This window comes from Rattus norvegicus, chromosome 13 (assembly GCF_021556685.1).
Source record: "Rattus norvegicus strain SHRSP/BbbUtx chromosome 13, alternate assembly SHRSP_T2T, whole genome shotgun sequence".
Lineage (NCBI taxonomy): Eukaryota > Metazoa > Chordata > Mammalia > Rodentia > Muridae > Rattus > Rattus norvegicus.
In genome coordinates this window covers 103,357,700-103,384,847 of record NC_141546.1, presented here as the reverse complement: position 1 = coordinate 103,384,847, position 27,148 = coordinate 103,357,700, and the positions used below count along the sequence as shown (strand labels likewise).

General features: G+C 44.5%; 1 protein-coding gene across 5 annotated transcripts in view; it reads left to right on the top strand.

Annotated features, from left to right (window-relative positions):
• Positions 1-26,192, top strand: part of Kcnk2 (potassium two pore domain channel subfamily K member 2) — a 197,297-nt gene extending 171,105 nt beyond the window's left edge. For 3 of the 5 annotated variants that reach the window (XM_087579913.1, XM_087579914.1, XM_087579915.1), the window contains one exon: positions 24,034-26,192. In XM_087579913.1, coding sequence (XP_087436039.1) covers positions 24,034-24,351 — 318 coding nt within the window. In that variant the 3' untranslated portion in view covers positions 24,352-26,192. 5 annotated transcript variants of the gene reach the window in all.
• Positions 26,193-27,148: the final 956 nt, after the last annotated feature.

The window sequence follows — 27,148 nt, the reverse complement described above, 5'->3', positions numbered from 1 at the left end:
CAGGGCTTCCCCTTCCACTGGTGCTCTTACTAGGATATTCATTGCTACCTATGGGGACAGAGTCCAGGGTCAGTCCATGTATAGTCTTTAGGTAGCTATCACCCCAGCTTTATCACCACTCACACGAGACCCCAATGTCCTGCTCTCTCACACCCAGTGATGTTCCAGCTCTTGGGCAACATCACCCAACATCCACCCAGTAGCTCATGACAAACAACGGTTCCCCATTTGTCATACTTGACCGCAGATTTTCCTGATGCAATGGCCACAGCACATCAAAGTCCCTATCTCACACTGTGTCCCCATACCGTCGCTTAGGTCCCCAAGCCCCGTGACCATTTCAGTCCATCCAATCCATCGCTCCAACATCCTGACAACGTTAGCCTGCTTTGCTCTGTAACTCCTTATAAACCCACTTCTCTTCCCTGGTACTTTCCAGGGTTTTGCTGTGAAGTGTTACCGGTAAGAAAAGGATTGATTGATCGATTGCCCCTGCACATTTGTCTGCACATTTATGTAAGCATACCCACGTGTCCCTGCTCTAACAGGAAAGATATGAAAAATATGTGCACATAAATAAATGTTAAAAAATGGCCGTGAGCAAGTTTTTACGTATCTTAAGGGTCCATTTTTCTAACACGGGAGCTTTGCTGTTCCTGGTAAAAGAGATCGGCAATGAGAGCTGTGTGAGTCACACACTTGGGTACTTTTTGGATATGGGTCTAACAGGGTTAGGCGAGGCCTACATTTGTCCGTGTATATATATATGGCTCTTTATTTTGATTCTTAACGCCTGCCGTGTGGGAAAACAGAGACTGCCACAGATACACAGATTCCAATGAAGGAAAGAGCACCTCTCACTCCATCTCCTAACATCACACTGAGTTTTTAGCGTCTTTTGCCAACTGTGCAAACGGAGCTGGGAAACACCTGTGTCCGCCAAGGTCGCTCTGTGGCTTTCAGAGCTGGTTCTGTCCAAATTTATTGAAAACCTTTCTATGAGAGGTTTTTAGTCTAAAGCCCTTCTTCTAGGTTTTCTAAGGATGACTTCACAAACTCGCCCTGTTTACTGGGACATTTATAACAGTCCCTTTCCAACCGTGCACTTAAGGACACCCTCCTACCATGTGTGCATATTAGAAACGAGCTGCAGCCTCTGCTTCCCCTGCCTCTTAAGAGAGTAAATGTGGTAGGTCTTTTTTTTCTCTCTTGCAAATTATCTGCCATCTAGCAAAATCATTTGTCACCACAGAGGAGAGTGTAAAATTTAAAGAAAAAACTGGATATTTGATATTTAAGTATTCTGCTCCCTAGAGAGCCATTGTGTTGGATCTTAAGGTGACCATGGTCAAGTCTGCCCCGGTCATCATGACAAGAATTCTATTTAGAATTCTGTTCCCCAGCTCTGACAGCTTATGGCCTGTAATCTATCACTGTGTGGTAAGGACAGCGAAGGGAGGGTGTGCTGTCCACCTAAAGGCGGGTATCCTAAAATGTCTGCCCTTCCCGCTGCACTTCTCCCAGACCACCGGACTTCAGGGTCACTGGGGTCACCTTTATCATCGTGGGCAGCAAGTGTCAGCACGATAGCAAATTACAGTCGATGGCCCGCCCACATCACAGCCCCATGACATTTTGCCAATCAAGAGGAATGTTTTAATCCGAAAATGGCAACGTTATCCTATATTTTAAAATTCTTCGTGTGGCTCTGAGATTGGAGTTAAAAAAATCTTTTACGTGATTGGCAATCTCACACGCTTTGGTTTCTGTTTGTTCTCAGGTTTACCTTGTAGGTTTACCTGGGGGATTCTCTTGGTGCTCTGGATATACCAGGCTTTTTACACCTCTTCTCCTTCCCTCCCTAGTATAGAGCAGTGGCCTTGAGCCCCTTGCCAATGCCTGCCACCAGGCTGACTGTGGGCCATTCAGATAACAGATCTGGTGCTATATCTCAGCCAACAGCAGAGACTTCTGGCATTCAGCCTAAACGATTCCTCCTCCTCTCGGAACTCCCTCCCTCCTCTGAGGAACTCACTCCTCTCAGGAACTCCTGGAAGTCTTTATTTTGCCTTATTTATTTATTTATTTATTTATTTATTTATTTGTTTGTTTGTTTGTTTATTTATTTATTTTTAAGACAGGGTCTCCTGCAGGTATGGTGGGCCTTACACTCAATATTTTAGCCCAGACTGAACTCAAATTCATTATTCTCCTGCCTCTGTTTCCCAAGGACTGAGATTCCAGGTGTGTGCCATCCACCCCACCATGCCTGGCTTTACTTCTGTCTTAATCTTATTTCACCACACTTTTGATAATTCTGTGTGACTGTTGACTCAGTGTGTGGTGAGCTCTGCAGGGGCAGGGCTCTTCCCTGACCCATCCCAGTGGGTTTCTGAATTGCAAACTCTCCGTCCCTCAGGCCATCCTGCCAGGACTCTGTATTGTTCATGTCCTCCTCTATGACACCAGCCAACCTCGCTACAGCCCTCCAAAGCCCATTTCAATCCACGGACATCGCTTTGACCCCATTTTACTAACCACCTACAAGGTGTGTGTGAGTAGGATACTAGGCTGTGCGTGTCTATTCACAGTCTGCTATGAGAGAGCATAGTGTCCAAAATCACACTTTCAACATAGGTTGCTTTTTGTGTTCTTCCTCTCTTAAAAATGAAGACTATGCACACACTTGTACACACAGATGTGCACAGAAAGGCACACATAGTACACACACGCACACACACACACACACACATACACACACACACACACACACACACACACACATGCACGCACACACATCACGACGTTGACTTATTTCCTGTGGCAGGAGTTCATAGCATTGACTGAGTCATATAATCTTTGGGAACACATCACATACTTTCATAGTCTTCCTTCCCCAACAAGAAACATAAACAAACATAAACCCTAGTAACTAACCCTGCTCTAAGATGTCTTTATAGGTCTCTCACTAGGTGCCCCTACCCACATCAACTGTGCAAAATATTTACATTCTCTTACATTCTCCGAACTTGAGGGTGGAGGAGAAGAAAGGAGTGAGTCTCAGAGGCTGTAGAGAAGGCTCAGCCAGTGAGGGGATGGCTATACTTGCACGAGGATGTGATTTTGGATCCCCTGCAGCCACATAAAGTCTGGCAATAACAACAGCCTGTGTCTGTGATGGGGGCAGTAAGGAAACGGAGACAATGGGGTCCCAGGCAGAAGCCATGAGCTCCAGGGTTACTGAGAGGTCCCGTGTCTTGGTTAGATCTCCACCCCTGTGATAAATACTATGACACAAAGCATCTTGGGAGGAAAGCGTTTATTTGGCTTTACCCATCCCCCTCACAGTCCATCAGCAGAGAAGTGAGGCCTGAACTCCAGCAGGCTAGAAGCTGGAGGCAAGAACTAAGGAAAGACCATGGAGGAACACCGCCTTCTGGCTTCCTCTCCAAGGACTGCCCAGCCTGCCTTTTTATCCAACCCAAGACCACTTGTCCCACAGCAGTGCTTCTCACAGTGGGCTGGACCCTTCAACATCGGTAATCAGTCAAGAAAATGCTCTACAGGTTTGTCTACAGGCCAATCTGATGGAGCCATGTTCCCGATTGAGGCTCCTCCTTCCCAGATGACTGTAGCTCCTGGGAAGTTAACTAACACAAAACTACCTATCACGCCCTGCCTCAATGAAGGTGGAGAGTGACTGTGAAAGATGCAGACTCTGACTTCTGACCTCCACTCACATGCACACACACATACGCCATGCACCTGCTGGCACACACCCATGTCAAACACATTTTACCACACACACACACACACACACACACACACACGCAGAAACACATGCAGAGACACACACATACACAGGTACACACAGACACACAAAGACACACACAGAAACACATGCAGAGACACACAGAGACAGGTATACACAGACACACACACACAGAAACACACACATACATAGGGACACACAGACATACACACACAGAGACACACAGAAAGACACATAGAGAGACACACAGAGACACATACACAGGAACCACACAGACACACAGACACACACATACACACACACACACACACACACACACACACACATTTGCTCCGATACAGAAAGTGACTCTGTTTCTCTCCATGGACCAAGGGCAGGGAATGGGTAGAGAGGCATAAATGTTTATTTCTACTGTCCTGCTATCCTGTGTTTGACCAGCAGTCCTCCTGAATGGTAATCTTAACTTGTTTTTTTGTTTTTTGTTTTTTGGGTTTTTTTTTTTTTGCTTTTGAAACCCTAGAATATTACCTTGAAAACACCTCTGTCCGTATGCATTTTTAAGTAAAATTCTAATATTCTTCGTTTTGCTTGGATAGTTGCAATGACCATGGTGACAGTGAGAAATTTAACACAGTGGTGATTCTCTGTGTCATCTAGGGACCTCCTTGTGAGTGCCAATAAAGCACAGATATCTCAGTAGGTAGCCCTAGATCCCTGGTGTGTGTCTAACAGAGAGGACTCTCCCTGCTGCTTCTATCAGAAGCCCTGATGGTTGGTTTTCTCGATTGCATAAATCGCTGTCTGCTGGACTCCTTCACTGAAATTATTCTTTTCTTTGGGTAATTGATAACAAATCTTATGTGGAGATTATCAAGTTACTGATTTGTGTATTAATATTTTTAAGGTGTGTGTGTGTGTGTGTGTGTGTGTGTGTGTGTGTGTGTTTGCATGCACACAGATACATTCAAAAGCCAGAAGGGTATTGGATCTCCTGGAGCCTCAGTTACAGGTGTTTATTCTGGGAACTAAACTCAGTCTTCTGCAGGAGCAACACATGCTCTCAACCACTGAGCTGTCTTTCCAGCCATTGTCCGATGTTTTGAAACTAGCTCTTATTATATAGCCCAGGCTGGCCTGATACTGTCTTCATTGCCCAGGTTGCCCTTGAAAACACACGACATTCCTGTCTTCACCTCCTTAGTGCTTAGAGTAAAGGAGCACACCATAAGCGACTCTTTTTGTTTGTTTGTTTTCTGGTTATGTCAATACGAATACATAGGCTGTTTCTGCCATTATAGGATATATGCAGTGCACACTGCTCATGTGTCACTGTCCCTGTTTATGATAGTGTTCAGGTAGCTGAGGCTTTACCCATGGGGCCTTCCCTATTCTCCTGACAGAACCCCATCACTGTATTCTCGATGTTGCAGACTCCTCTGCCCAGCTCTGGAGCCATGCCTTTCTCCCAGCACAGTACTTCGTCCTCCTCCAAAGGAGGAGTGGTGTTTAGTGACAGAGACTTGGGCATTGCTGGCTAGTGGGAGTGCTGGCGCTCCCATCTCCCCTCTGAGAGTCTCATGCTCTGCTGTGAGCTAGGTGGGCACTGCCCAGGTGTTCTCTGTAGACAATGATGAAGGATATCTTGACATGATACACAGCACTTCCTTATGTTTGTTTTTGATTATCCATATATCGTCTATCAATCATTTGTCCATCATATACCTGCCTTCCTACTTACCTAGCATCTTTCTGTTATGTATCTATCATGTCTCTAGCTATTGATCTGCCTGTCTATCTCAGAAGCCATGTGTTCATATTAATATCTCCAAGCCCAACCTAATACAAGAGATGCTTTTTTTTCACCTTGACTCAGGGTGACTGTTGCTGTGAGAAAACACCATGGCCAAAGCAACTTGGGGACCAAAGCGTACCCTTGGCTTACACTTCCCTATCACCGTTTGTCATCATCAAAGGAAGTGAGGACAGGAACTCGAGCAGAGCAGGAACATGGCGGCAGGAACTGGTGCAGCGGCCATGGAAAGGTGCTACTTGTTCCTCGTAGTTTGATTAGCCCGCCTTCTTCTTTTTTTTTTTTTTTTCTTTTTTCTTTTTTCTTTTCGGAGCTGGGAACCGAACCCAGAGCCTTGCGCTTCCTAGGCAAGCGCCCTACCACTGAGCTAAATCCCCAACCCCGATTAGCCCGCCTTCTTATGGAATCCAGGACCACCAGCCTAGGGGTGACACCACCCACAATGAGCTGGACCTGCCCCCATCAATCACCAATTAAGAAATTTCTCTACAGGAGCCTGATATTATGGAGACATTTACATAATTGAGGTTCCCTTCTCTCAGATGACTTTAGCTTGTGTCAAGTTGACATAAGACTAGTCAGCACACGCCTTATAGTATCTCTACCTTGTCTAGGGTAAAATACCCATTTCTGTGACTCTCATATATGCAGCCCCTTTTGAATTGTCCTCGGTGCCACTGCCTCATGGGTCCACACGCTGCTTCATCTCCAGCCTTTCCTGCTGGCTCCTTCTGTGATCGCCCTCCTTGACTAGCTCAGACTGAAACCCAGTACTGGGCATCCTCTTGGGTAGATGCTCCCCTTGTGCAGTGGAGCGAAAGGAACCTCTCTAAACCTAGGGCAATGACATTTACCTAATTCTCTTTCACTTACCTGTTAGAGCCACACCGTGTAGGGAGGCAAGAAGAGGAGGAAAGGAAGAACAGTATGTCTAGTGGATTGCTCCCATATCCTTGTGGTGAACATAAAACACTCTTTACAGAGCAGAGATAAACTGTTATTAAGTCTAGGCTTTCTTAATGTATCTTGAGATGGCATTATTTTCAATTTCATCCATGCTGAGTAGCTTTATTTCAGGATGATTGCCTATAAGTTTGAATCATCTCCCTCACTGGGTCTCTATGTTTGACTTGGCCTTTTCTACAAGCCCTTAAGAATGGTGACAATGAGGGGAGCCCTGCCTCTGACCCCCTCATCACCCCTCTTACCAGCTCACCATGATGCTGACACAGCTTCAGCATTGACTCACGGTTAGGCAAAGGACTAATCTTTATAAGTGCATCATGCAACTGTGTAGACCTTCATTAACAGTACACATTTGATTTCGGCTGTTGGATACGTCTATATCCAAATTTGTGCAATATGGGAAGAGGTTATATAAATGTGACAGGCTCCCTAAAACAGGCTGCTACAGAAACCCCAATTCTAGAGCATCAGGGAGAGTTTCAAAGGTAATCAAAATCAAAAACAAAAACTCATGCTCTCATTCTTAGTCTTTATGCATGATATTAGTATGTTGGCTGCTAAGATGTTCAAGAATTACCAACTAGAAAGGGTAGTTTAGGTTAAGGATACTTGATGAATCTTACATAAACTCTCCTGAAGCAGTGGGGGCAGGATTGCATACCATTCTGTCAGGATAATGTGACACTTAAGTAATCCTTTCAGGGTAAGGAGGGCTGTTTTAACCTGGTTGGTGAAGAGACAGTTTAAATTGCTCTTTTTAACAGTGCTGTTCAGCAATGAAATGGAATGTCAATACTTCAGAAACTGAATAAAGCTAATTGTTAGGCACTACTTCTCAGCAGTCTCTGAAAATGGGACGCAAAGTAGGCTTCCGATTATTTTTACACATTGAACCAGAGGGGTGTTTTCAACCCAGCTGGCTGCTTTTAATACTTAACTTTCCTCGACACGTTAAGGTCTGCGAACAGCTGAGTGCCGAGAAAAGTACATTGCTTTATGATCTCACCATCTAAAGGAACAGGAAGAGTGCTGGGAAGGCCTGGTGAACTCATTCCTGGTAACGAACATTTTCCTTCATGTTTGTCACCAAGTCCTAAGTGTTGGGCTTCAAAACTTTTCAAAGAAAAGAGGCTCTGTGTTATCCTATCTGTGCCAACAACAAGGACTAGAGCCACAGAAACAGGGCTAATGCCTATAAGTATCACCCAGTATTTAAAATAGGTGCTGGTAGCTGAATAGACTTCAGCATTACAGGGAGAAACTGTTCATCCATGGATGGTCCAGGAGAGGGACTGTCTGGCCTGACGTGCTGGTTGCTACTCAAAAATATCATTTGAGGAGCAAAAGCCAAACCAATTAGGATACAATAAAGATAAAGATTGTGTAGGGAAAAGATGCAGGGGTGGGGGACAGAAGAATGGAAGGAAGAAGAAGAAAGAGGAGGGAGGGAGGAGAGGAAGTGAGAAGGCAGGATGAAGAGAGAGGACAGAGGGAGGAAGAGAGGAGGGAAGGGCATGGCCTCAGACATGGGAAGGCTCATCTTTAGGAGAGAGACAGTTTAGAATATTGGCAATTTTGGATTTCCTTCTTTGTGGAACCCAAAAGATGGTAGAATCTAAAAGGTGATGGATGGCTGGGGATGTGTGTTACATGGCTGGTACACTGAAACAGAGAGCTCTGTTGGGGCAGCACAGAGGCTATGATGACAAAGTTGAGGGGACAAAGTCTTGGAATGTTTTGAGGTTGAATGGACATAAAGAAGGTGCCCACTGTTAAGATAATGTGAAGTTGGTTCAGAATTGTTCAATTGTTTGTTATATAGTGAGTATACAGTTTTTTGGGGAACTATTATAAATTTGATGATTCCCCCAAGTTAGTATAGAAGAACTAGATAGCAGGGCTAAAATGGAGTGATGTCTACTTTCTTGGCGACTGTTGCTAAATTGTGTTAAAAAAAAAAAAAACAGGTCTCATGAAACAGCATTATTTAATACTGTAGAGTTTATGCTATTGCCATCTGGGCCGAGGTCCAACGGTGCAATCCTGGTAGGCCCTGCTGGTCAGAAGACCATGACTATTGCTTTGTAGGGGAGGTATTAAATTTACCCTGGAAGTGGTTCTCTTACCAAAGATGAGGGGTGTGGCTATATCAGAGCAATTGTTTCCAGTGACCATGTCCCTGCCCAGCCATGGAGAAGCAGAAGGAAGAGAAAGTAAAAGGCAGGGTGGGGATATTTTCTTTTCCTAGATGCATGGCTAGACAGTTAGATGAGAAAGTGTAGAACCACCATGACCTCTCGGAAACAGACTCAACTTTCTACCTCTCATAGATGGATTCTCAGGCACAGATTCTATGCTCTCGGGGACTATGCAGCTGGCACTTTGTAGAGTTGTTTAGAAGAAAATAATCTCTTTATACAAGTACTTAAGAAGACCATGCTTTCAAAAGTTTAATTTGAAAATCATTTCTAAGGTTAGAAATTTCCCTGAAATCGTGTTGGGCTTCCTGCCTTCCAATGAAGACTGACTGGGGAGAGATGAGGCTTTGAGGAGTGGACTCATTTAGATAGCCACAAAAGTCTGGTCAAGGAATTTTTTTCACTGCATAGAGTGGAAGGGTAATAAATGTTAGTAAACTTAGCTGAGTTACAGTTCAGAAATCTGGACTCAAACAGATTCAGTTATTTTTTATTTACTTTATAACATTAAAACTTAAGGATTCCACCAAGTCAGGTTTTTTGTGCATTGACATCCAGGTTGGATAGATTCCCAGGGACGACTACATCTACTTCTGAAGCTTAGATTGTATAGAGCAAAGGAAAAGCATCCCAGGACCCTGCTTCCCAGGTTCGTTCGAAGCTGTCTCTGCAGTGTATTTCATCTGACAGATATTGTCACCAAGGAACGACCAAAAAGAACACAACACTACACCAAAATTTTTACACCTACTTCTATGATTTTGTTGAAGATATTTACTAGCCCTTTAAGTGGGAATCTTTGGTCTCTTCTATACCTATTATCCTTAAGTATGATCTCCTCGTACCTCTGAGTGCCTCCAAAAAGAAACTGGAGAGAGCACACACTAGCAGCTTGACAGCACAACCGAAAGCTCTAGAACAAAGAGAAGCAAATACACCCAAGAGGAGTAGATAGCAGGAAATAATCAAACTCAGGGTTAAAATCAACCAAGTAGAAACAAAAAGGACTATACATAGAATCAAAAAACTAGGAGCTGGTTCTTTGAGAAAATCAACGAGATAGATAAACTCTTAGCCAGACTAACCAGAGGGCACAGAGACACTATCCAAACTAACAAAATCAGAAATTAAAAGGCAGACATAACAACAGAAACTGAGGAAATCCAAAAAAATAATCAGATCCTACTACAAAAGCCTATACAAAGCAGAACTGGAAAATCTGGAGGAAATGGACAATTTTCTAGACAGGTACCAGGTATAAAAGTTAAATCCGGATCAGATAAACCATCTAAACAGTCCCATAAGTCCTAAAGAAATAGAAGCATTAAAAGTTTTCCAACCAAAAAAGAAAAAAAAGCCCAGGACAAGATGGGTTTAGTGCTGAATTCTGTCAGACCTTCATAGAAGACCTAAGAACAATCTCACCAAACTATTCCACAAAATAGAAACAGAAGGAACACTACCCAATTCCTTCTATGAAGCCACAATTATTCTTATCCTAAACCACACAAAGACCCAACAAAGAAAGAGAACCTCAGACCAATTTCCTTTATGAATATCAATGCCAAAATATTCAATGAGATTCTTGCAACCCAAATCCAAGAACACATCAAAACAATGATCCAACATGATCAAGTAGGCTTCGTCCAAGGGATGCAGGGATGGCCAATATACGGAAATCTATCAACGTAATCCACTATATAAACAAACTCAAAGAAAAAAACCCACATGATCCTCTCATTAGATGCTGAGAAAGCATTTGGCAACATTCAACACCGCTTCATGATAAAAGTCTTGGAAAGATCAGGAATTCAAGGCCCATACCCAAACATAGTAAAAGCCATATACAGCAAACCAGTAGCTAACAACAAACTAAATGGAGAGAAACTTGAAGCAATCCCACTAAAATCAGGGACTAGAGAAGGCTGCCCACTCTCTCCCTACCTATTCAATACAGTACTTGAAGTCCTAGCCAGAGCAATCAGACAACAAAAAGAGGTCAAGGGGATACAAATTGGAAAGGAAGTCAAAATATCACTATTTGTAGATGATATGATAGTATACTTAAGTGACCACAAAAATTCCACCAGAGAACTCCTATAGCTGATAAACAACTTCAGCAAAGTGGCCAGATATAAAATTAACTCAAACAACTCATTAGCCTCCCTCTACTCAAAGGATAAACAGGCTGAGAAAAAAATTAGGGAAATGACTCCCTCACAATAGTCAAAAATAATATAAAATATCTTGTTGTGACTCTAACCAAGCAAGTGAAAGATCTGTATGACGAGAACTTCAAGGATCTGAAGAAAGAAATTGAAGAAGATCTCAGAAGATAGAAAGACCTCCCATGCTCATGGATTGGCAGGATTAATATAGTAAAAATGACCATCTTGCCAAAAGTAATCTATAGATTCAATGCAATCCCCATCAAAATGCCAAGTCAATTCTTCACAGAGTTAGAAAAAGCAATTTGCAAATTCATTTGGAACAACAACAACAATAAAACCTGAATAGGAAAAACTATTCTCAACTATAAAAGAACTTCTGGGGAGTCACCATCTCTAACCTCCAGCTGTATTACAGAGCAATAATGATAAAAAAAAAAAAACTGCATGGTATTGATACAGAGACGGGCAGGTAGATCAATGGAACAGAATTAAAGATCCAGAAATGAATCCACACACCTACGGTCACTTGATCTTTGACAAAGGAGCTAAAAACCATCCAGTGGGGGAAAAAAAAAAGACAGCATTTTCAACAAATGGTGCTGGTTCAACTGGAGGTCAGCATGTAGAAGAATGCACATAGATCCATTCTTATCACCCTGTACAAAGCTTAAGTCCAAGTGGATCAAGGACCTCCACATCAAACCAGATACACTCAAACTAATAAAACAGAAAGTGGGGAAGAACATCAAACACATGGGCACAGAAGAAAATTTTGTGAACAGAACACCAATGACTTATGCTGTAAAATCAAGAATCAACAAATGGGAATCTCATAAAATTGCAAAGCTTCTGTAAGGCAAAGGACACTGTCAATAGGACAAAATGACAACTAACAGATTGGAAAAATGTCTTTATCAATACTACATCCAATAGAGGGCTAATATCTAATATATACAAAGAACTCAAGAAGTTAGACTCCAGAGAATCAAATAATCCTATTAAAAATGGGGTACAGAGCTAAATAAAGAATTCTCAACTGAGGAATATCGAATGGCCAAGAAGCACCTAAAGAAATGTTCAACATCCTTAGTCATCAGGGAAATGCTAATCAAAACAATCCTGAGCTTCCACCTCTCATCAGTCAGAATGGCTAAGATCAAAAACTCAGGTGACAGCAGATGCTAGCAAGGATGTGGAGAAAGAGGAACACTCCTCCATTGTTGGTGGGATTGCAAACTGGTACAACCACTCTGGAAATCAGTCTGGAGGTTCCCCAGAAAATTGGAAGTAGTACTACCTGAGGACCCAGCTATACCTCTCCTGGGCTTAATCCAAAAGATGCTCCAACATATAACAAGGACACATGCTCCACTATATTCACAGCAGCCTTATTTATAGTAGCCAGAAACCGGAAAGAACCCGGATGTCCTTCAACAGAGGAATGGATACAGAAAATGTGGTTAGAGAAAGGACTGAAGGAGCTGAAGGGGTTTCCAACCTCATAAGAACAACAATATCAACCAACTAGACCCCTTCCCCCAGAGCTCCCAGAGACTAAACCATCATCCCAAGAGACCTATGGCTCCTTCTACATATGTAGCAGAGGATGGGCTTGTTGGGCATCAGTGGGAGGAGAGGCTCTTGGTCCTGTCAAGGCTCCATGCCCCACTGTAGGGGAATGTCAGGGCGGGGAGGTGGAAAGGAGCAGGTGGGTGGGTGAGTGAGGGAGCACTCTCAAAGAAGCCGGGGGGAGGGAGGATGGGATAGCGGGTTTCTGGAGGGGAAACCAGGAAAGGGGATAACATTTAAAATGTAAATTAAAAACAGCCAATAAAAGAAAAAAAATTACCTCTTCCAAAGAGCAACATACCACTTACTGTATTAGTAGACACATAATGGTTAGAATCCAGTTACCATGTCGTGTACACATGGTACTTTTGCTTGTATACATTCATTATTGGCTATGGTAATAATTAGTTATGAAGCAGTTTTATTCAATGCTCAACCCATTGTGGTAGTAGAAAATAGTTCTTATAGGCAACGGCCTCTCCAAACACAGAGGAGGTTTCATCACTATTGTGTTCAACATTTAGTTTTGCTTTGTTTTGTTTTTCTCTTTGTCAGAATCTCTTGATCAGGATATGTTTCTGTAAATCACTGGCCTTTTGGCACGGGATATGGATTTTTTTGAACTGTTAAAATTGATTCTGATACTTAGGTTGCACTGAGGCAAATGAATAGGACCCCGGGTTTCTAGGTCGCCTTGTCTTTGGGCTGTGCTAATCTACACTGATTCAGAATGCAAATATGACCCTCAAGATGGATGGCCTGGTGTTCCCACAGGGGGTGTCTGTGTCATGCAGCAGTGGGCAGCTCCTCACTGGTTCAGAGGTACACATGTTTCTGTCCCACCCCATCAGGGCAGGGAATGAGTGCATTTCTCTGAGTTACTGCTTTCCGAAGCACAGTCATAGATGTTGCTTTATAAAGTGTTTGGGGAGACAGAAGGCTGCACAGTCGGGGTCTGCCTCACATGTGATGGGAGCCAGAGAGTGGTCAGTACTCCCGTGAACACTGACAACCTTCCTACAAGATTTCTACATTGGAAACATCCAAAAGAAACACAGAGTTGTCCTCTGCACGGTTGTTGGTCAATCAGACAGTTCAGGAAAGTTCCCCCCGAATGATAAAACTATTGCAAGGGCCTGTTTCTTAAGTTCATTGCTGCAGTTCGAATGGCCTTCCTAACATTGTTTGGGATAACACAAAGAGACAGGGGAGTCACAGGCTCTAGACCACTGCTGCAGAGGCAAGCAGCCCAGGGCTCTGTGGGTACGACACTTGGCTGTCCCGAGAGGCCTTCAAGTCTCAGCAAAGGCCTCTAGCTGCCAAGGAAGAGGTTTGGGGTACCCCATGAGGACAGTATGGTAGTCACTTTTATCATTGATGGGACAAAATGCCCAATAGGAGACAACTGAAGGAGGGATAGATTTTTCTTTGATCTCAGTTTGATGGGGAGAAGGCACAGTTGGGTGGCTGTAAGGTGGTTGGTCATGTTAAGCACAGAGAGGTGTGCGCTGGGGCCCATCTGACTTTGTCCTTTTCCTTGCATTTAGTCTGTCCCCAAAACCCCTTCCATGATAGAATGGTTCCATCCGCACTCAGAATGGCTCTTCCCTCTCTGGAATAGCCCTGGCAGGCCAATCGCTAGCCAGCGCGAGTGGTGAAGGCCAGAGTCTGGGGCTGCTTACCATGGTCATGCAAGGCAGTCAGAGCTATGAAAATGGAGAGAACTGGTAAGCTGAAGAGGGAGTGAGAAAGAGCATGGTGAGAGGCGTCTATGCAGGCCTGGCATTCCGGTCACTAGAAACTTAGAGACTAGGCTTGAGGAAACAGGCCTGGGTCTCAACTATGTAGACCAGGTTAGGCATGAATGCTTCTCACAAGCTGCCTCCCCCTCTCGAGAGGAACAAGATGTCTTATCAGATGAGGAAACCCTCCCTTTGACCTGATTATGGTTTGCCATACATTCACCTGATTTATCCAGCTGACACCGCCTGCATTCTCAACGCATATACTCTTCCCAGAGCTGGAAATACCCAACAGGACCCAGCAGTCAAAACCTGCCTCCTGTCACGAAGCCAGATAAGCAAATTAAACCAGCAATTGTAACAAGTCGTGCCGAGAGCATTGAGTTAAGGACAGAGTGTACAGAGTGGCCCAGGAACAAACAGATGATCAAAATATATTCTAGGGAAAATGGCTTTGTGAGGATGTTCAGTTCCCTGAGAGCAGAAACTATCCCAGAGGAATGGGGAAACATTATTGTCTGGACTGAGAGGTTGGCAAGCAAGTGCAGCCTGCCTAGGGAGCTGAAGGAAAGATACAGGGCGCTCCTGGAGACAGAGCTGGAGATAACGGCTGTTTATACTTGAGTCTGGAGGGATAGGCAGGCCCCAGATTGCAGGAGTTCCTTGGAAGGGCTGGAATAGTACAGGAGGGCATGGTTGCTGTGTGGGGCTGTGTTTGAGGAAGAGGGGATGCTAGGCGATTCTGGGAGATTTGGGTGAGACAGCCCAGTGAGGTGGATGGCTGGGAAGGAGCTGAGAGGGAAGGAAGGGTGGCTCTGCAGGAAGAGCAGGCATTTAGATGTGAGATTGCGTGGGAGGAAGAGGAGTGGGTGATGATAACGTTTGATCTGGGCAGCTCAGTGATCGTGTGGAGCTTCACACTCAAGAAGTTCAGCGGTGTCCTCAGGTAGACCTGCAACTTGCGTGCCTTCGGTCATCTGAGTGAGATGCCCTGGGAGCAGTCAGTTAGATACTGTGGGTTCAGGGGTGACCTGACCTAGAGCTGTGGATAAAAGAGTCACCAGGAAGTATGGAGGTATCATTGAGATTGTTGACAAATGGAAAGACATGGTCACCTGGGGGGCAGGGAGGATACACAGAGAGAGGGGGCAGGGAGGGGAGACAGAACCTCAAGGAACAAAGGCAAGTTATAAGGAGATAAACGGAAAGGAACACAGAGTAGATGGGAGCACCAATCTGAACTGTTAGCACACAGCCATGACAGTGCAGAATTGAAACTGCAGCAGACCAGGCAGTGATGACATTTGCAACTGTGGGATCAGGTAAGTTTAGGACAGGGGGATGGATGGTTTAGTGACAGAAGTAAGTCACCCCATGGTCTATGAGGAAGGGGTCATGTGCAATCCACTTACTGCCTTTGCTGTTGTCACTGAGCCACTGTGAGAGTGAGATAAAAGCTTGAAACACGTGGGATCCAGGAGAAGGCTCTTCAGGAAATTCCCACGCTGAGGAAATCCATGGTAACCATTCAGGACCACTGTGTGCCGACAGCTTGGTCACTACATGATGTACATTGCTATGTCAAAGGAAGAGGAAGTGAGATTGAAGTCAGCATTCCCAACCTGTGGGCTGACCCCTTTGAGGGATAGAATGACCCTCTCACTGATGTCACATATCAGATATTTATATTATGAATCATAACAGTAGCAGCATTATGGTCATAAAATAGTAACGAAAATAATTTTATGATTTGGGGTCACCACAGCATGAGGAGCTGTATTAAAGAGTCACAACACTCAGAAGGTTGGGAATCACTGATTTAAGCTTCTATAAGGTTTTCAAAAATAAAATCCAACTAAATAAAACCAATTTAATGCATAAGAATTCATTGTAATTTTCCAGAAGACTATAAGTATCAACATTTCAGACAACAAAAATTTACTTATATATTTGATGTTCTAGGGAACATCAAATTTTGATGTTTTGAAATTTTTAAAAGACTTTATTCATTTGATGAGTATGGGTCTAAAACCTGTGTCTTGTGAACCACATGAGTATAGCGTTCACAGAGGTCAGAGAGGCCCTCAGATCTCCTGGAACTGGAGTTACAGAGAGCTGGGAGCAACCATGTTGTTACAGAGAATGAAACCTGGCTCCACTGCGGGAGCAACAAGTACTCTTAGCTGCTGAGCCGTCTCCCAACTCCAGAATTTCTATTTAACACAGCACATTTACTTCTTGAATATATGATTGTTCAGTGTAAGCTGATTCTGTGCTTTAGGACACTGTGTCATTTGGTGGTTAACGAATACGTTGTGAGGGTTGTATAAAGTTACTGTTTTTTTTTTCTTAAGAAATAGGAACAGATTAATTTTTTTCTTAAGGAGTAGGGATACTTTTTCTTTTATGTTCATGCCTTGATTTAGTTTTTGAGGACCTGGGTTTTTTTTCTCCATCTTTTTGAGGCTTAACAGTTATGTTCCCTAAGTCTAGTATCATAAAGATGACACTGTGAAAACCGACACAATTAAGAGAGAACATGAGCTATGAATAGCCCAAGGGTATATCTTTATGAGTTGATACATTGTTTCCTTCTGGGGATTCAAGCCATACTAACACCACCAGCAGCTGTAGGGTGGCTTTCTGTCTAGTGTGGATTCTAGTTGCTCAGAAAGTTTTGTGTGTTAGAATTAATAGGTAACGAAGACATTCTTGGGCATCATATCAGCACTGGTCTCATTATATTCACCAACCATAGAGTTCTTTGTACTTTAAGAACACACTCATGGGCGTGCATATGTGCACACACTCGTCTCTCGTGTTTTCCCTTCTGATCTCTCTTGTTTTACACTAATGAATCTGATGCTCCAGAGAGGACGCTATCTGGCTGCCTATGGGCACGCAGAATATGATTACACATTGAGTCGTTTCCCCATTTCCCTGCCCATTTCTGACTGTTAAGACTTAAGCTATGATGCCTTGCAGCGGTCGTTTGTCTGCCATTGGGCATTCTCTACAAATTAGGCAAATCACATTCTGCAGAGTAGGAAGAGGCAACCTCCTTTGCCAGAGGTCAAATACAACTAAAGATGAGACAGGCAACCCAGGACTCGGACAAACCGAAGCCTTTTGGCGGTCGTCATTTTCCTAATGGCTTCAGGACTCTGGCTTTGCAGAGGGTTCTCTCGGTCATGAGCAGCCCGTGAGGCCTTGGTGACTTTGTGAAATTTGCTTCTTGAGAAAATTCAGGTGAAGTTCAAGGAAAGTGTCATGCTTTCTCCAGACCTTTAAGACCCCTTCACTTTCAAGTTGCAATAAAGACAGAGTTGAGATATTTAGCTGTCTGGGGTTGGGGGTGGGGTGCCCAGAATCAGGTCTTATTTCTGATGTAGAAAGGCAGAGTTTGTGTGTGTAAGGGTATGCAAAAAAGGAAAAAAACAATAGTAGTGGAGTTGCCACAAATTCTGTCTGCAAATAATTCTCAGTTAGAATTCAGGAAAGGAGCTATCTTCCTTAACACTGGTCTGGGTGGCATTATGCCATATCCCAGAAGTTTATATGGTGTGTATATATGCCTGCTGTTGCTGCAGTGTGTGTGTGTGTGTGTGTGTGTGTGTGTGTGTGTGTGTGCGTTGTTATTGCACTGTATAGGGGAGGTTCTATTGTCTCCAATTCACAAAGAACATTATCCCAAAGCAGAGGCTTGAGAAACACACATGTGGAGTGACAGGTGGCAGACTAAGGATTTGAACTTGGGGTTTGCTTCCCTAGTGAAATCAGACCAAAAAAGAACGAAAGAGAGAGGGGGGAAGGAAGGAAGGAAGGAAGGAAGGAAGGAAGGAAGGAAGGAAGGAAGGAAGGGGGAAAACTCATGTCTGCAAAAGTGAAAGGTAGTATGTATCTGCTCCCAGTTGCAGTGACAACCAGGAAATGTTAGCAACAATGTGGGTCAGGAGGGTTGACTAAGTGTCACTTCTAACAGCACTCAGACTAAAGAACATCTGCCCAGATACCCGGCAATACAAAGTCACAGCGCCATCCTGTCTGTTACTCCACGGCTTGCTGTGCCTTCTGAGATAAAACAGCAGAAAAACCAACTGAAAGAAAAGGAAGGAGGGAGGGTGAGAGACAGGGAGGGAGGAAGGATAGGGAATGTGAAGAGACTTCAGGGGAGGGGAGAAGAGGGAGGAGAGGGGAAGGGAGGACAGAGAAGGGGAGGAGAGAGGAGGGGAGGGAAAAGAGGGGAGGGGAGAGGAGGGGAGGGGAAGAGAGGGGAGAAGAGGGAGGGGAGCAGAAGGGAGGGGAGGGTAGTTTTACTTGAGGGGTCACAGTTCAAGCAGGGTATATATCACAGCGGGGCAGGCATGACAGCAGGGTTCCAGCCAGCTGGTCATACTGCATTGGCAAGCAGGAAGCAGAGAGTGGATAGGAAGGTGAAGCCAGGCCGTGAAGGCTTAAGCCCTGCCCCCGCTCAGTCTCTTAAGCTCCTATAGCCTTCAAAAACACTGCCACCATCTGAGGACCAAGTCTTCAAAACCAGGAGCACATGGGGGACATGGCACATCGAAGCCTTGGCACACTCACTCTTAGATCACTGACAGAAACTGGGAGGGGAAACAGGGACTCACATGGAAAGGGGTCCAGACTGTTTTGAAATGCAGACATTTGCAAAACAATTTGTTTACCAGGCACATTTTTATCCTTACAAAATATGGAAAAGGAAGAAAATAAGATTAGCAAATACAGGAAGAGAAAAACAGCAGCATGTGGGCTTCACGACTTTTATCAACTTTTATCACCGGTCTGTCAGATTGAGAGGGAGTGCTTTATATGATGTGCTCACTAACCCAAGAGACATTTACTGGATGTCTGCTGCATACTCGGTATCTGTGGGGAGGAGATACTAGTTAGAGACAACAGGAAATTAACCCGTGAAAAGAGTAACAGTTGACTTTTGAGAAGCAAAGTATAACTTTTATGGTAAAAGTTCATTTTGCAGGATGAGAGAGAGGGAGGCAGGGAGGGAGGAGGGAGGGGTGAGAGAGAGAGAGAGAGAGAGAGAGAGAGAGAATGTTGACAAAGGGGAAGTGAGTCTTCAAGAAGGGTAGCAACCTTTTGGGATAGGGCTAGCAATAAGTTACTTGTCATATCTGATTTTCTTTCGTCACTCACTTAGACAGGGAATGTAGTATCGTTTGCTTAGTTTATTAAATTAAACTTCCTGCTATGGAAAACTCATAAAGGAGGAGAGAGAGTGTCCTTCGGTGTTCTTTCTCTTGGATAATCATGAATTATGAAATAGAGCAGGCAAATTCCTCCATAAAATCATCAGCAGTAGGACAATCAGGTAGAATCAGTAATAACACTCATTTTATAATAAAATTCAAATTTTACACCAGGCCCTGCCAAGGGGCAAGCTTACAATTAACCTAGCACTTGGAAAGCTTAAGGACTCTGAGTTCCGGGTCAGAGAGACCTTGATGCGAACATTTCTTCTTCTTCTTCTTCTTCTTCTTCTTCTTCTTCTTCTTCTTCTTCTTCTTCTTCTTCTTCTTCTTCTTCTTCTTCTTCTTCTTCTTCTTCTTCTTCTTCCTTCTTCTTCTTCTTCCTTCTTCCTTCTTCCTTCTTCTTCCTTCTTCTTCTTCTTCTTCTTCTTCTTCTTCTTCTTCTTCTTCTTCTTCTTCTTCTTCTTCTTCTTCTTCTTCTTCTTCTTCTGCCTCTTCTTCTTCTGCCTCTTCTTCTTCTTCTTCTTCTTCTTCTTCTTCTTCTTCTTCTTCTTCTTCTTCTTCTTCTTCCTTCTTCTTCCTTCTTCTTCCTTCTTCTTCCTTCTTCTTCTTCTTCTTCTTCTTCTTCTTCTTCTTCTTCTTCTTCTTCTTCCTCCTCCTCCTCCTCCTCCTCCTCCTCCTCCTCCTCCTCCTCCTCCTCCTCCTCCTCCTCCTCTTCTTCTTCTTCTTCTTCTTCTTCTTCTTCTTCTTCTTCTTCTTCTTCTTCTTCTTCTTCTTCTTCTTCTTCTTCTCAAGATCTTACTAAAGGCAATATTTAATCTTTAAGCTGTAATTTGCCTTTCAATTTAAGTTGGAGTTGCAGAGAAAGCGGATTTTTTTTATTGGATATTTTATGGGTTTACATTTCAAATGTTATCCCCTCCCCCTACACCTTCTCTTCCCCCTCTTCCTGCTTCTAGGAAGATGCTCCCACTCCCTCCCACCCACTCCCACCTCAATGCCCTGGCACTCCCCTACACTGGGGAAATGAGCCTTCAAAGAACCAAGAGCTTCTCCTCCCATTGATGCCACACAAGGCATCCTCTGCTACATTTGCAGTTGGAGCCATGGGTACTCTTTGGTTGGTGGTTTAGTCCCTGGGAGCTTTGGTGGGGTCTGGTTGGTTGATATTGTCATTCTTCCTATGGGGTTGCAAACCCCTTCAGCTCCTTCAGTCTGTTCTCTAACTCCTCCATTGGGTTCCCTGTGGTCAGTCTGGTGGTTAGGGGCAAGCATCCTCATCTGTATTTGTCAGGCTCTGGCAGAGCCTCTCAGAAGACAGCTATCTCAGGCTCCTATCAGCAAGCACTTCTTGGCATCAGCAATGGTGACTGGGTTTGATGGCTGCATATGAAATGGATCCCTAGGCGGGGCAGTCTCTGCATGACCTTTTCTTCAGTTACTGCTCCACTCTTTATTCCTGTATTTCCTCCCATGAGTATTTTGCTCTCCCTTCTAAGAAGGACTGAAGCATCCACATTTTGGTCTTCCTTCTTCTTGAGCTTCACATGGTCTGTGAATTGTTTGAAAGCAGATCTTTTAACTTTTCCTGTTAAATGTGCTATTTCAAACCTGCAGGACGGTGTTTGTGTATCACACCAGGCCCTTCACTCTGTCAGACAGGAGGCACTCAAGACATGAAGGCAGTATGAGCTGGGCACACAGTTAACCTGGGCAGGAAGATACCTGGTTAAGGAATAGAAACCCAGTATGAACAGTGGGTGGTGATTTATCACTGTGTGTGAGATTCACAGGGAACCAAATCTAAGACTGAATGTGTCACCAACATACACTCCCTCTGCTCTGCTAGCCCAAGGGTATTCCTGTACTCACTTGCTTTTATTGCTGTGATAAATATCAAGACCAAAAGCAATTTGGAGAGGGAAGGATTTCTTTGCCTTATACCTTTTAGTGCACCATGAAGGAGCCTGGAGACAGGAAGTGAAGCAGAGACCATGGAGGAATGATACTGCTTACTGGATTTCTTACTCAGCCTTCTTTCTTACAGCAGCCAGGACCACCTGCCTGGGAATAGCACCACCCACAGTGGGCTAAACCCTTGCACATCGATTATTAGTCAAGAGAATGCCCCATAGATTTGCCTATAGGCCAATCTGATGATGGCCATTCCTCAAAGGAGGTTCCCTCTTCTCAGATGACTATAGCTTCTATCAAGCTGATGAAAACCCAACAGCTCCCTCTCCCCAGATCAAGGTTAAATGTAGTCACTCGTCCATGTGTGGCAGTCCTCACCTGCAGGCTCAACTGCTGTCCTTTGAGCGCCTCTTTGCTTGCTGCCCCAGAGGTAACCATAGGTTTGATCTCAACTGCATGGGCCACAGAGTTTGGCTCCCCACCTCACCCCCACCAGAGGGAGACCAAGATAGCAAATGATTGCTTATTTTCTAAAACATGTTTTATTTCACATTCATTTGTGTATATATTATGTTTTAATCAAATCCACTCTGTTTCTTCCGTATTCACCCCATGACTTTCACTTCCAATATCACGTGTTCTTTTGTTTAAACACAAAGTATACACTTAGTGTTGCTTGTATGCACACGGATGTAGGGCATCTACACGAGTAGCTTCTTGGGGGGTGGGAGGATACCCTGATGGACACTGACTCTCCCCTTATTCACCAACAGTCATCAATCTCTAATCATTTGCTGCTCAGGTAGGGATAGGGATGGGACTTTATGAGTCCCTCTCTGATCCTTGCTAGACTTCAGGCTGGCTTGACCATGCGCAGGTCTTGTGCAGAGTCACAGCTGCTCTGACTTCCATGTGCCCTGTATATATTGTTGTGCTATGGGTACCCTCTACCCCAACTCTTACTGTCTTTCTACCCCTCTCCTGCCTTGGAGGAGGAGATTAAAGAAATCTTAAAGTTGTGTGTGAAAGTGACCCACCTGTCATTTACCACATTCAGAGGGTATTTAATGTCCCTATGATGTTTGTGCCCACATATATATTAATATCTATGACCTGGCACCACATGTACACACACACACACACACACACACACACACACACACACACACACACACACACACACACACACATACACACACACACATCAGATTATAGTAAATATCTTTATCCATCCTTATTCAGAAATGCATGGGAATGTAGAAACTATCAATTAATTTTCTGATGTCAGCATTGAAAACAGAAGTCAACATCTAAAGATGAAACAGAACAGAACTTCTGTTAATTTGCTTGCCAGGCAAGAGAAGACAAGGTAGCTTAACACCCTGGACCCCCCCCCCCCATCATCCAGGAAGCTGAGGAAAATGGAGAAAAGATTCCTGCTAGGACCTCCCCCTGAAAAACAATCGTTCCTGATGACAAAGCCTGCTTTGTTTACAAGGGGACCATGGAGTCCCTCAAAGATTGGTCTTTCTTCTATTTTTAGGATACAAAAATGTACCTGTGAGTGGCTTAGGTCACGGAGTGGGGTCTTTGGTCTGTATTGCTCAGACCATTTCTATAGGTCCTTGTGGTTGGTAAAGTTTGTCGCCTCAGCTAGGCTGTTAGGTTGGCACTAACTGTGTAATTGTTGGTAGATCAGGAAGGGTAAAAGGCTTCTGCCCTTCCATAGATACTCATTGAATTAACTGCCTTGAACTTCACGGTTCCTCAAGCCAACCTCAGAACAAACTTGCAAGTTTGTTTCTCTTTGCTCTCCCACTACAGAAATAATGTATCTTCCTGTTCATTTAGGCACTGAGAATTCCTAAGTGGCAACTCCAGGTTGGACACAAAGGTTGCCCAGTGTTTTTGAGTTCTAAACACTGGGTTGCATCTCAAGCTAATAGCAGTACACCTAGGTTAACACTTCATTCTCTTCCTCAGTCCTGCTGTCTCTAAAATGACCCGTTCTATGTTCTACATCACAGTCCTTGAAACTACAGGCAGATGAAAGCAATAGATGACACCCCGAAGATTTAGGGACAGATTAAGAGATTTCCTTTTTTATAGCATTTGAAATGTCTTTATGTATGTGTGCAGGTGTGTGTACACATATGTGGTGGCCAGAGGTTAACCTCAGATGTTTCTCAGGTGGCTTCTACTTTAATTAGTTAATTGGTTAATTAATGAGATAGGGTCTCTCCCTGGCCCAGAGCTCTCAAGCTAGGTTAGACTGGCCAGCTAGTAAATCTAATCAAAACATCTGCCTCAGCCTCCACAGTTCTTGGATTATTAATCATGTATTCCCCATTGCACCTGACTTCACATATGCTATTTCTGTGACATGACTATTGCGCACACATGCACACACACACACACACACACACACACACACACACACACACGTGTGGCTAAGGAAGGCCTTATAAATATAATTTTATCTCTCGAGTTTATGTTCATAATATTTTTGAGCCAATTATATAGGGAGTAGCCTCTATATGGCTGCTAATCACGGTCACTGTGAGAGCATAGACAACTTCTCAATAAATCCCCCAAATAATGCAAGAATCACACGCGATGTGGCTCCCATGTTGATGGCTTCTCTCTTCTTGGCCTCCATGCTCCAGGTGGGAGAGTTCAGAGCGCATGCCGCTGAGTGGACAGCCAATGTCACAGCCGAGTTCAAGGAAACAAGGAGGCGGCTGAGTGTGGAGATCTATGACAAGTTCCAGCGTGCCACGTCCGTGAAGCGGAAGCTCTCTGCAGAGCTGGCGGGTAACCATAACCAGGAACTGACTCCATGTAGGAGGACCCTGTCGGTGAACCACCTGACCAGCGAGAGGGAAGTCCTGCCTCCCTTGCTGAAGGCTGAGAGCATCTATCTGAACGGTCTGACACCACACTGTGCTGCTGAAGACATCGCTGTCATTGAGAACATGAAGTAGCTCTCTCTTGGAAGTCTGAGGTGGAGCCATAGGGAAGGGCTTCTCTAGGCTCCTGGTAACTGTTGCTGGTAGCATCTAAACGTTGTGCATGATGAGCTCAAAGGAAAAGCAGATAGATTCACCCATCTGGTCACCTTACATCCAGGGAGTGTGGAGTCCTGAGGCGGCACTCATGAGGAGGCTCCTGAGCTGTCCCACTGAGTGGCGAGTGACGGACGGGCAATGTCTGATACCTTTTTTGTGCCCAGACTGTTTCCCTTCCCCTCTCTCCTAATGTGCCATAAGGCCTCTGAATGAATCAGAATGCTTTGCTAGTCGTGGAGTTTGGAGGGATCAGCCCTTGGTCCTTCAGGGTTCGCCTAACTGAGCCTGGATACCTGACCACTTAGGAATGACAACATTTCTTTTTGTAAATGGCAAGAAATTCTTACGCAGCCTTTTACCTAAGAAATTTTCTGCCAGTGCCTTATCTTATGAAGAAACAAGACCCTGTCTGGTGGGCTTGTGGTTCCCCCTCCCCACCCTCACCCTGGGCTCACCTCTGCTGACTCTCACTGCCCCCCTCCCCTTTGCTTACCATGCTGGAAGCGAGGCATAGCTTGACAGAAGAAACAGATGCCAACCATGGGCACAGAAGCAACACGGGAGCTCTGGTGTCCTGGGCACTGCAGAGAAGGGAGGTCAGAGAAGGCCCCTCTGAGTATTTATTTGACTGGCGTACCAGTGGTACAGCTCTATATATGTACAGAGTAATAATTCCCAGCCAGGTAACCTTGGCTGCTTCCACACAGCACCCCCTTCCTTTTTTCTGGCAGTATTTGAAGTTTATCATTTATTAATAGCTAGTCATTTTTAAAGGCAGAAGAGGTAAGCACATACATCTGCAGTCTAAGCGGTGTAATGAGGAAAACTGTTCAGACTGGTATTCCAAGGTGACCTCAGACAGTCGGTATGGATTCATTCTGATGGGAAGAAAGCACAGAGACCACATGTGTGTGCGTTGACTCACACGCTGCTCACCGTCGGCTTGGACTAGCCCACGAGGTATAGCAGGCTTGCACACTTTTCCTAAGTGGTTCTTGCCAAACTGGAGGGTGAGGCGATGCCCTTCAGAAGGGGGCACAGCCCCAGCCGGCCCAGGGTCCCTCTGTGGTCATGACTGGGTGTGAGCACAGAGGCTGGACTTGGGATCACTGTGAGTTTTGCACACGGAAAGATACAGGCTGCTGGCCTACATCATCTCTAACACTAGAGAAAACGCTGAGTAGCACAATCTAAACCCCCTGAGTTACTTTTTAAGAGAAGGCTGATAACTCGTTATAATTTAAGTTTATATCCTGTAATTCTTTTTGGATGTTTCAAGATTCAGAAAAAAAAATCAGTACCTGCATCTAGTAAACCACCACCATTCCCTCCGTGTCTGTACTCACACCTGCTGAACACTGTCTGTGTAATTTTTAAAGCCCAGAAGGAAAAGGAGTCCTCTACCTGCAATCGCAAAACCGATTTCTTTTCCTTCTGGGGGAGGAGGGATGGGCTTACGTGAGCACGTGGCATTCAGATGAAAGTCTTAAGAAGTAAACCCAGGATGTTTAAAAACACGAAAAGATTCATATTTTCCGAAATTTGAATTTAAGCTGTAAATGTAAATATATCCAGTTCGCTTGCAGAGAGTACTTTTATAAACCTATGAAGATTCTAACCAAAATTTTAGAGTGTGGGGCTCTCTTACAGAGAAAGCTATACCCATCTCCTGAATAGCCCTTCTTGAAGGCTGATGTGGTGGGATGTACCACGCATAAACTGTGAACTGGATGGACAAATAAAGTTTGTAATTAAAATCGGCTCTTTCCACGTCTCCTGTTTGCCGTGAGAACTTCCGTCCCATTCAAGCCTTGTGGGACTGGGGAAGGGGGTGGGCAGGTCAGCTTTCTTGCTGAATTGTCGTCCTTTCTTTATCCATAATAGCCAGGAGCTTCTGTGGGGCTGCCCTTGTCGCTGATTGAACCTAGGGCCTTGCACATGTGCACATGGTAGGCAAAGGGCTCCACTGCTAACACCTGCTTGGTTTCTAAGACACAGTAGCAAAGGCTAGCCCCTAACATGTGAGTGTGGGAACTAGAGGCATGTGCTGCCTCCTCTGTTCTTCTGGAAGTATTTATGACGCTTGATACTGCTACTTTTAAATGCAGTGCGTACACAGCAGTCTTCAGAGGCAGTGGGGTCCAGAGCTAACAGGCTGCGGTTCGTGGAAGAGGATGTTGGAAGAGCGTCTAGTTCTACATGATTTCTTCTCCATCTTATGGCGCGTGTAAACCACTGTATGGTTGTCGGGACTTGCCTTGACCCTGACGTCATCTGGATAATGAACATGGAGGAGCATTTGTAGATAAGGATAGCCCAATATCTGAGTAGTCGTAAAGCATCACAGGACTGAAGTCAGCTGACCGTCTAGACTTTCTGCCCCAGATATTGACTACTCACCGTTCTCCCTTTCCCTTTGTTTCCCTTTAAGCAGTACTGGGGATTAAGCCTAGGTTCTTACATGCTAGGTAACTGCTCTATCCCGGAGCTGTAACTGGAGCCCTTTCCTGTTGTCTTACGGGGACCCACTAGGTTGCCTAGGCAAGATACAAATGTGCAATACGGTGCACTGATGTATGGATTGATTCTGTGTACATATCTAAAATCTGATCCCTACCTACACCTGTGGTTTGCATATAAGTGCCCCCTACAGGTGTATGTTTGTGAACACCCAGTCCCCCTCTGTTGATGCAGCCTGGGAAGGTTGTGGAAC